We start from the raw sequence: 11,908 nt of genomic DNA on the forward strand, positions 1-11,908 counted from the left end.
ATTTAAAACTCAATGTGATTAGAATACTTGAAAATTTAGGGTGCGTTCGGTTTGCATTTCTGTTTTCTGTATTAAGTTTTGAATTCGTTTTATGTTTTCTATTTTGAGAGATTATTTTAAGATCGCAGAAAACTTGTTTGATTTGTCATTCTGAAAAATTGTTTCTCAAAGCAAAAAACTAGAATATGCATTTGAACTAAAAAAATATTTAAGAATAGATTTACGACAATTTTTTTGATTAATTTGATTATTTAGTAAGGCATCAATTTTATGCTAATATATGATTAAAATTAAATAAATTTTAAAATTGTATTTGGGTAAGTTTTGTGTGATTTTATTAATTATTTCAGTTTGATAAAATTTTAAATTCATTTTCCTTGTTTTGAGTTTTTTGAGTATTATAATTGAAAATACTCAAAACGTCAAAAAGTCATTTTGAATTTTATTTTGTAAATTTTTCCTTGTTTTTTAAAATAACATACCAAACACGTTTTAAATGTGTTAAAAAATTGAAAACTGGAAATAGTCTCAAAACAGCAAACTGAACAGACTCTTAATTTGGTAAATATAACGATTGTACTTTAGAAAATGTAACTTATGTTGATACTTGATAGACATTGTCACATGTATTATCAATTCTCGATAGAAATAAATAGATTGTATAATTATCAGCTAAACTAAAGTATATTTAATTGACAAAATATGAGAGATTCGAATTAAACCGTTTACCTAAAGCACGAGTCCAAATGGTTTGCAATTCTTCCACTTAGAAAAAATATTATAATTTTACCACAATTCAAGATTTTCATAATTTTGTATTTATTTCTTTTGTATCCCTGCTCAAGAAATGTTGCATCGATGTTGATTTCCTAGAATTGATAGTTAAATCTGTCATTACCAAGTTTTATGTGCTCTAAGGAAGTTGATAAATGCCTTACCAGCCTAAAGGTTTTAATTTTTTGAGTAATATTAGTCATCCTACGTGACATATGTATGACAACTTATTATTTAATGTGTATGTTAAATTGGTCGACTACTTGTAATTTTCACTATAAATAACATTATTCTTATTTTTATTGTAATTTCAAAAATCAATTAAATTGTTGTAATAATTAGAGAAATGTAATTTTACAAAATAAGAATGTCAAAAGCAGGAGGTTTCAAGCCTGTCAAAAAGTACAATGCTATCCAAATCTTTAAAAATGTGCAGTAAAAGAATTTCTAAACGAATTCGTCCAAAAATTTGTCATTTGACATTTGACCAATTTTAAAAATGACAAAATGATAGTCTATAATTTCTCGCATGAAATAATTAAAATAATTAAGAGAAATACACAAAGGAAAAAGAAGAAATATTTCATCATTTTCTTCCCACTCCCAAACCAAACAGTACTCGCTTCCCCAAACACGCCTGCTCTATAAGTACAATTATGTGTTGATGAGTTAGAGAAAGGGTCAGCAAAAACTAGATAAAGATTAGAAGATCCAGGAACACGCGGTCATGGTTCTTCTGAATTTATCCCTCCACGAAGGCAACAACAGATTAATCACGCATGTCAGAGCTATAAAATCCCTAGTTTAATTCGGTGAAGATGAATTAGTAGAGGGATTTGTTCGGCCCTGTTGAGGACAGTGATGGATCCAAAATTTAAAAATGAGCATGGACCGCCGTTGACCTTTGATTGTCGACAGTAATAAGATATTAAAAATTAAATATAATAATTATTTTGCTAAAACTAAACATATATAATTTTGTTATAAATGTTAACAATATTTACCAAATGACACAGTAGCCGAGTTTTGTATAATTCAAAGGAAGAACACATGTTCAAATCCTTGCAATTGCATTAAAACCACTAAAACGGAATATATATTATTATATTAATTTTAATGTCAAAATCCAACAAGGGCCATGATGGTCAAGTTTTCAATTATGTTAAAAGAGGTTACATGTTCGAATTCCCTCCTTATTGCATTAGTTTTGGTAAAAATTCTAGAACTAGAGAAATTGCACAATTAATTGGTTCGGAAGGGATTTAAACGCTAGACCTCCAATTGGTATGTGGAAGCTCCTACCAAATGAGTTACGAGAGATGTTTGAAAATAAATGAATTACCAGATATATAATCTAAAAATATTATCTACTGTCAACAAAAAAAATTATTCCCGGCGAATTCAATACGTATGACCCTCAATGCCCGCCGAATGCTGGATCCACAGCTGGTTGAGGAGTAGATGAAGAGATTGGTAGAAGAGGCAATGGTGGTGTTGAGTAATTTGGCAAGTTAAATGTGGCCTTTGGAAGTTAAATACTTATATTACGCCTTACCACATCTGGCTTCACGTGGCAAATCCACCGAGCCCATTTGTTGATTATTGAACTAGCCGACCCCTGCATGAAAAATCACATCCACCAAAGCACCTATGTCAATGTCGAAGTCCCTTAGCTAAACTCAATTGTATGCCAAGGCGATGAAGCACAACAAAAGTCAAAGATGAAGCTCATGTATAGCAAATGGCGACCCACGCAAAAGGATTATAAAGGAGATACTTTTGGAATGATTGATGTGACTTTTGCAATGAGTAAAGTGTCTAGCCTTGTCAGTTTAGACAATAAGATGGTTGCTCTTTGTAAGGGTATTAAATGTGCCATAGGCTAAAAAGTTAAATTGATGTCTAGGATGGTATGTCTCGGCCAAGGAGATGAGGCCACATGGATTGTCATTCGATGGACACTATTCATTTGTTACAATATAAATACTCCCTCCATGTATCATTTGAAGACTAATGCAAATCTATACACTTGAAGCTATTATTGTTTTTCTTTCTTGTTGATTGTACACTTGTCTTAGCTTGAGTTTAGGTTATTTTGCTTAATTCAAGTTATTGACGATCATTAATTATTCTTACAACCGATCGAAAAATATACAACCAGAGCTCGAATATATTTGTCTCATGTTACAAAACATCTACCATGTCTTAATTCTGAGTATTATCAACTAGCATCCTGTTCAAACGTGTCGAAATATGCTTACGTGTGCATGAGTGAGATCGATATCTATAGTCCATGTTGTCCCAATAGAAAGCAAGGTCAACAGATTGATGTTGTTTATGGAAAAACATACTATAATCAAAAGCAACCCCGTGAAAAAGTTTGTTGAGCATCCCCTCTAAAAAATGATTTGTTCTTGTAAAAGAACAAGATGAAGCCCCTAAAGTTGGAATTTTTTGACAATTTAAAGAGAGATGAGTTCTAATCATAATGCTCCTCCTAGGAGGGTAAGGGAGAATAATGATAGAGTCCCATAAGCAGCAGGGCTACCCCAGCGGGTTGGCGCCGACCTCACCACCATAATAGACACAGTGGAATGAGGATAGCTGCCCAACTTACTAGAGAGATGGCTACCATGGCATCCAATATGAGAAACATCACCAACCAAAACATGGCTATGCAAGAACTTTTGATACAAATGCAAGGTCAGGAAGGTTATCTAATCCCTCATTTCTCACCACAACAATACTTGCAAGAGGATGAGGTGTAGAGCCAAAGAGCCCCATCCTCTAGGCATGCCAGAGAGGGCAGTCCCCTTGAGAGAGAGGTGGGAATTGATATTTCCTCTAATTATGCTTCTAGCTGACCCTCTGAGGTCTCATTTGACAAGGAATATAATTTTCTTCATGAATATAAGTCGAAACGCAAGCCTCAAAGGTTCGTCAGCGTGTTTGACATAATTAGCCCCGCTAAACCGAGGCTCAGGTAGCCCCAGTAGTTCCCAACGCCTTGAAATAAGCCATTATTCCCACATTTTGCAACATGACAACCAAAGGAAAAGGCAAGAATATGCCCCCATGTTGATCCACCTAGAAATAAGCCATAAAGGAGAAATGAGGCGGCGGGAACCTAGGCGTGCCCATCTCATCCACCGTTTAGATATCAGGCTGATGAAGACGATGATTCCGACGAACCCCAACGATCTTGTGATCTCGACGATAATGATGAAAATTTACCTATTTCACGAGAATTGAGAAATGCTCATCTATCGAGCCACTATGTAACGCCAAAAATATCGAAGTACGATGGGAGAGGCGATTCGACTAAGCATTTCAATAGTTACAAAACTCACATGAGTCGGAGAGGCGCCACCCCGCTGTAAAATGTAGAGCTTTTCACCTGACCCTAAGTGAGCAGCAAAAATTTGGTATAGCAAGTTACCTCCTGGAAGCATTTGAAGCTGGGCAGAGTTTAAAACCACATTCTTGAAAAGATTTGCCGTAAACAAAGGTGGAGAGGCTCCCATCGAACGTCTCCAAGACATGAGGCAACAACCCAAGAAAACATTGAAAAGCTCTTGTCTCGATTCATTGATGAAATGATATTGTGTGCAAGTTATTGATCATGAGGCATTGTCGGCATTGTGAGGAGGTCTAAACATAAATACACTTTTTTGGAGGGACGTACAGAATCAGGACCTAACTACTTATGATGCATTGCTGGAAATGATGAGACGAGAGATTATCAATGGAAAGTTATTTGATCACAAGAATAGAGCCAATAGGGGTCTCCTACCTCAGCAAAGACAACGGGGGAGAGGATTGACATCCCACCTCATGGACCATCAATGGAAATAGGTTGATAATGAAGCTGCTCCCAACTCAGGATAAGCATTGGTCACTGCCAACTTAAATGTAGTGTCTACGTTGGTTTATGAAGATGTTATCCCTGGAACAAGTGTGTAGCATACGTTTATAACCAAATATTGAAAAACGATGACAAAATCGTTAAACCACCTAGTTTAACCGTGAAACGAAAATCATTTTCGATTTTTTACGATTTAGAATTTTTTTTATTTTATCAATACAAATAATTTTAACTTTCTTGATGGGCTCGCTTATTTTGAACTAACAAGCCCATTTCAAATTTCCTTGTAAGTGCTATACCATATTATTAAGACTCCTTTTTCATTATTCTTCCAATGTGGAACAAGTGCTAAACCATTTTATGGAGACTCGTTTTCTATTGTTTTCATTACTCTTCCAGTGTGGGAGAAGATTTGTATCCAACTTTAAATATTTAATAATTTACTCATTATATCCATTAACAAATCATAGCCCCAACAAAATTATAATCATAATTAACTATATTTTGAATAAAGTAATTATTTTGAACATATTAATTATTAATTTTTAAGATAAATTAAGGCGATAATTTTAATTAACAAACATGAATTTATACTTCCTTTGAATTAGAAAACTGAAACTTAAAAACTTATTATTATTATAGTTTACGTATGTATATATTTATTCAATTTTGGCATCCGGTTCAACACCGATTCAACCTTTTAACTCTTAACTCTTTTTCTTTTTCTGGTAGATGCCCGGATTGATTTTTAAAACATTGATAATAAATAAATGTTGTTAATGTCAAAAATCACACTTAAGTAAACCTAAACTTGAATTGTTTGGACTCGAGTTATGATCATGAACAGCGCTTCCTATAACCCGAAACAAAGATGGGAGATTTTGTTCTCGTAGTCCCTCTGGTGATTAAATCAATATTAGGACATAAAATAATTATATAACATGTAGAAGGAATACTTGTCTCTATAGCTCCTATTTGATAACCATTCTTTCAATGCTCTTTTTTCTCATCTTCATTTTTAACTACACATTCTCACAATAAAATATTTTTCATGTAAACTCAAATTTTTTTTTCTATTTTTTAACTATACATTTTCTGAAAAATTACTATTTAAAAATTCATTCTTCCTAGAAAAAAATGGCCGTCAATCAGAAACTTAATGGACGGTGTTGTAATTTTATAGAAAAGAGACATAGTTTGATTATAATAGAGGGTAACCCTGGTTGGATTAGAACAATAAAGTAAATTATAATCTGTCTAGTACTTGATTAAACATAGTTCGAGTATAATTCTTCATAAATAATATAACATTGTTAAATTATAATTTGCCTCGTTTATCAAGAGTGAAAGTTCGAGTCGGTGGTGGCGTTGTATCATTTTTAGCATCATCATAAGCCCCTACATCTAAGGCTACCTTTCGGGCTTAGAAAGCAAATATCATCTTTCACGCGTGCAAATATAGATGGTCTGGGTCTAAGGCAACATGCTTGAAAGAATGATTTAGCTCGAGTCTATGCATAGGCCGCAACTGTGTGGAACGTGGAACGACTAGTTGTGAGTAGCAAATCAACCGTTAGGAGCAACATTGAGGTCCAACAAGCTATTTGACGATGGATGAATTCGACCTGGTCCTTTCTTTCTAGCATGAAAATGAGAGCAACATTGAGTTCCAACAAGCTATTTGATGATGGATGAACTGGACTTGGTCCTTTTTTCTAGCATGAAAATGAACTTGTGATAACAATTCCTACCTATTAATACGTTTTATATTAATAACACTCTTTTTTAGTATACTTTGCAAAAAAAAAAAAAAAATCTACCTTTAAAATCGAAAGGTAAAGACGTTTTTTACAAAAATATTGAAAGATAGAGACGTTTTGTACTAATTAATCTTTTTGTCGAGTTAAAGGAGCCTTTAAGGCCCCGTTTGATTTTCAATTTTATCAAAATATATTTTTCTCTCTCTTCTTTTTAACCACACATTTTTCATTAAAATAATATTACACGTATATAAAAAAAATTTCCTTATTTTTCATTCACACGTTTGCCATCAATCTAATATTATAAAATTCATTTTTCCATAAAAATAAGTGTCAAACACCCTCTAAATATCATTTTTCGTAATGAAAGGTGACAGTGAAAATGAAATTATCAAAAATTAAAGATGAAAACGTTTTACACAAAAATATTAAAATATGGGGCGTTTCGTGCTAATTATTCTTTACTAAAAACATTGCTTGAAAGAAATGTGATGTCAATTATTGTGGGCCCCATTGCTAGGCGCACGTATCATAAAAGAATATAAAAGTGATTTATTGTGTCGAAAGATGCATGGATTCGAACCCGACCAACAACAGGCTTAACGGATGGTTTGTGGGCCCAATGGCAGACTAACGCCTTGAAATCCGGAACAGAACGGCCGAATCTTAGCTACACGTGGCCGTCAATTAGTTTGCCGCCGTGGGGCCCATATAGCTGTTCCATATAACCTGTGCCACTAGTCATACATCCACTGGACCGCACAATCCTCTTTACATTTTTTACTCGAAATTAATTTATTCTTTTCATAATTCATTTTTGAAATCCATATTCTTTTTGATAATTATTTGAGTTCAGCATATAAAGAAGATTTAACACATTTTCATTTTTTAATTCGTTGAACAAATAAGTAAAATTTGAAGCTCAAAAAGTTTGAACTTAACTACTCTAGAAACTCAAAAAATATTTAAATAAAATTTAGAAGGGGGATGGATTTAGAAGTCAATGGTTAGTGAATTAATTTGGGATGAAGAGAATAAAATGGAATGAGTTAAGTGCTTAGATTTTGATATGTCTTTTCTAAATTGCTACAACATTTTGCACGATTCAATCTAGATCGTTAGATCACTTTATTTTCAAATTTGGACATGATTTGATGATCGAGATTGCATCCAATAATTATGGTCCATGACCTTTATGTATGCACTTGTTGCATGCAAACATCCCGTCCAATTAGCATCCCAATCTAACCCTTTCATCTACATTCGAGTGTTGATGAATGGGCCTGCCTTGTCTTGTCTTGCTTGGGACTCAAACCTAGGACTTAAAATAGGTTTGAGTAGGTCTGAATCACGACCAACCCAGTAGAGTTGTAGTTTGTGGAGTTTTACAATTTACAAAAATCAGGTCTCTTTTATAAAGTATCCATAATATGGTTCATTCATATTCATTAAAATACGAACTCTTGTCAAGTAGTTCGCTTTAGCGGCTTATTACATTTAACATAAATATTCATCTGATCAACTTGATAGATCGTTGTATTTTTCGAGTAATAAAGATTAATTACCACATAACTACCAATATTTAAGAATTGGGTTTTCCTTTCTATTTCACCCAACTTCTTGCTTGCCAAACACTGACATTGGACCATTGCGTTTTAAATTCTATTTTTTAAAACCTTAGTGCACACCAACTCTATAAATAGGCCTCATATTCGTAAAATTAGTTTCTTGAAAGTTCTTGAAGGTGACAGTAAATCTCCTGTGTACAACTTTTATATCTTTTCAACTTTTTCTCTCTCTACTAGCATGACCCAGTCTTCGAATTCCAATACCAATAGCAACAACTGTGCTAAAACCATCAAATTCATCTGCAGTTATGGCGGCAAAATTGCCCCACGCACCACCGATTGTAAGCTCCGTTACGTCGGCGGATACACTCGAGTCCTCTCCGTTAATCGTTCTATCACATTTGCAGGTCCGTTTGATTTTAAAATTAATTATTTTAAATCTTTGGTTTGAAGTAATTTTCTATAGTTTTATGGGAAATTGTTGAAGTATATTTTGGATTTTATGCAGATTTGATGGTGAAATTTGGGGAATGTTGTGGTTCATCAATTAATTTGAAGTGTAAGTTACCGAGCGAAGATTTGGATGTGTTGGTTTCAATCAAATCTGACGAGGACCTTGAGAATGTGATTGAAGAATACAATAGAGTTTCGCCGGGAACAAAAATCAGAGCCTTGCTTTTCCCGATGAACTCGAAGAAAAACTCTTCTCCTGTTTCGTCTTTCGATTTCCCGTCCGTGCTGAAACCGCGCAAATCAGTTCCTGCCACCGCGTCTTACTATTAAGGGCCTCCGCTACATTTCTATGAAGGAAGGTGCCATAGGCAGCATTTGTACCATGTCCCTCACTGGAATTATCGTCATTCTCAAAAGGAGTAGTTTGCAAAAATGGGAAGTTTGAATACAGAAACAGTGAATTTTACACTTGAAAATACAAAAGCTTTTTGAATTAGAAACTAAAAACTGAAGTAAATTTGCAGTGCAATGTGAATTAAACCGTGAATTTTGATGTTGAGAATTGAGATTCAAGAATTTTTGGCACCGCTTTGGTTTTTGCGACTTGGACACGGATTTTGGGTTCCGTCAGACGCCATTACGGCGGTTCCGTTACTGTTAGGTGCATAATGCACTGTTTGTCCGGTTCCACTGCTATTTCCGTGCGACCCACGCCCTTCAAGTAATGGGTGCTTTCATTTTCAGTTTACGCGTGTTATTCACGTAAGTGAAATGTGCGCCGTGGGGATTCTTTTAGACCGGGTTTATGATTTCAATTTAAGTGGTGTTAATGATATAATAAGAGTACATTTAAATGTCAATATTTTTTTATGGAAAATGTATTTTTCGGACAAATTTCTGCTTTTATGATGTTTGATTGTTATTTTTTTTTATGAAAAATATTTTTCTGCCACGTGATCATATTTTCTTCAAAATGAAGGAAAATATTTTCTTTAGGAGGAATGTGATTTTATTTTCCATATAATTCACCTTTTTTTTCGATAATTTTCATGCAAATAAGTTCTGAGCGATTGAATTACCTAAATTTTTTTTTTTCATACTTGAAATCAAACGCACACTAAATGGTAAATGGAATTAAAGAAGTCACTTATTTTACCTTTCAATCACCTATTATCTAACGTCACTTAAACTGAAGTTATAATTTCAGTGGGGTTACATAGTATTATTCCTTCCTTTGTGCATGAACCAATTTGGGTATATCATTTCCCAGAAGGGCAAAAAAATATATATAAAAGAATATTTTCCTTTTCCCTTCTATTTATTTAATAATCATCAATATATATTGTTCATTGTATGGAATATTGAATTATTGATTATTATAATTTTTTACTTTTACTGGTAAATGAAAGTTGTATATTCAGATTCTTTTGACTACGGTACATACTAAGAACAATGCTATTGATGACATGATATTATATTGAAATTAACTGTGAATAATGCTACATGTACATATTGATGATATGATACTATATTGAAATTAATTGATTTCATTTTTTTCCTCCCTTCCAAACCATTTTTTTCTCTTTCTATGTATGTCCATCAATAAATAATTATGTACAAATAGCATTACTCGTATGCCAAATGATGACAATATTCACAAAATGCCAGGTTGAAAAATTCTCATCCTGTGAGCATGTCCTTTGTTGGGTGGCATAAATATGAAAAAATTGTATCCAGTGACAATTTTGGTGCGGGGTGGGGGGGTGGAGAGAGGGGGGGGGGACATTATCTCATTGGGCAAGGGTAAAGATGGAACTAATGTTATAAATAGGCAACTATCATAAATTATCATAGGCAATGGCAAATTCAGGATTGTTGGTGAAATGGGACAGTCATTGACCAGTGACCGCCCACAATTGTAATAACGACATCGTTTATTAATATTTGATTGATTAATATTAAAAAAATCAATCAATATATTAATGTATTAAAATGTAAGTTATCAATGACTTACAATCCGTGTGCTTGACTATAAATAGTGGCGAGACTAGATGCTCCACTGGAAGAATTAGGTTGAAACTTTCGTTTTAATTGAAAAATCGTTACATGATCTGCATGAAATTTAAACGTAAATTAAACGATCATCAATTTTCAATACCAATTTATTATTTATCACAAATCTCAAATTTTCCAATTTATCATTAATCACAAATAACATATATCACATAATCACAAATTCCCCAAATTTCATAAATCAGAAATGCAATTCACATACTAAAAAACATATAAAATTTTACTTTCGTCGTTGTGTCCTGAAAATTTCAAATTAATCAACTCACATTTCCATTTATAAACACTCACAATTTATGAAATTTAGAACTTAACCCATTTTCATTTTCTTAAACATTCATAAAAAAGACCAACAGAAAATAAAGGGAAAATTACAGCCGCGGTGTCAAACCTTTCATTTATTAGCAAAGTTCGCCCACACCTTTCATTTGTACTATCATGAGTATTAAACCTTCAAAAAATTTGTTGCTCAAGTTCAAAATGATGATTTTTGTTAACTTGACTACCAAAAACGTCAGTTGACTCCCAAATAAAAAACTTTATTAATTTCCTCAAATAAGATAGGAGTATTTTGGATAAAACACATTTTTCCTATTAAATCAAAAATAAAAAAAAAATAAATAAATGAAGCTACAACCCATCCCCATCTCCCTCTTCTCCAAAATCAAAACTATCACAGTCACTTAGTAGCTACCACCACCCACCTAACACCGACATCACCACCACCCATATCTCTCAAAGCCTTAAGCTCCACCGAAATGCATTCAAGTATTCAACAGTCTGAAAATAAATATTCATGGCGGAAAAAATCATACGGTGCCTAAAGACTATCCAAAGTACAAGCCCTCTTAGTACCCAAACTCAAACATGGCTTTCCTTCTCCACTTCAGTGGAGTAAACTCACCAGATCCCAATGTAAATCCCTGCACAAATCTTCAAGATTATCACCGCTAGTCTGTGCTGATTCCACCCAGGCGCGGAGCCAGCACCCGGCGAGGGGGCGCGGCCGCGCGTGCTGGCTCCGCCGGAATGTTCAGGAATGCCAGCGCCGTCGGGTAGCAACAGTGAAGTTGCAGGAAGGTGAAAGGAAAGAGATGAGTTCAAAGAAATTCTTTTTTTTCCTAGTTTCACTCTGGCAGCCGGCTGATGGAGGAGGATGAATGAGGAATTAGTGGCTGTTGGCCGGTTGACCCGGCCAATTTTTCAAACTGGCCTTTGACCAATGAAAAAAAAAAGGCAAAATTATAAAAAACAGTGAAAACCAAAAAAAAAAAGAAGATATTCCCAATTTTACCCTCACTTGAAAACGAAGCAAAGCCGAAGGAGACGGGAAATTACTGTAGCACAGTCGACCCAGACACCGACAAATAAGGAAAAACAGGATACCCACTTGGCCAAAATCCCTCTGAAGAAGGTAA

The 11,908-nt window shown here is 34.1% G+C and overlaps 1 protein-coding gene across 1 annotated transcript; it reads left to right on the forward strand.

Moving 5' to 3' along the window:
- Positions 1–8,123: 8,123 nt before the first annotated feature.
- On the forward strand, positions 8,124–9,005 carry LOC111402222. The gene is made up of 2 exons (XM_023030386.1): positions 8,124–8,374; positions 8,476–9,005. The coding sequence occupies exons 1-2, from the start codon at positions 8,206–8,208 to the stop codon at positions 8,748–8,750; spliced, it is 444 nt and encodes a 147-aa protein (XP_022886154.1). The 5' UTR covers positions 8,124–8,205; the 3' UTR covers positions 8,751–9,005.
- The last annotated feature ends 2,903 nt before the right edge of the window (positions 9,006–11,908 follow it).

Source organism: Olea europaea, chromosome 10 (assembly GCF_002742605.1).
Source record: "Olea europaea var. sylvestris chromosome 10, O_europaea_v1, whole genome shotgun sequence".
NCBI classification, from domain to species: domain Eukaryota; kingdom Viridiplantae; phylum Streptophyta; class Magnoliopsida; order Lamiales; family Oleaceae; genus Olea; species Olea europaea.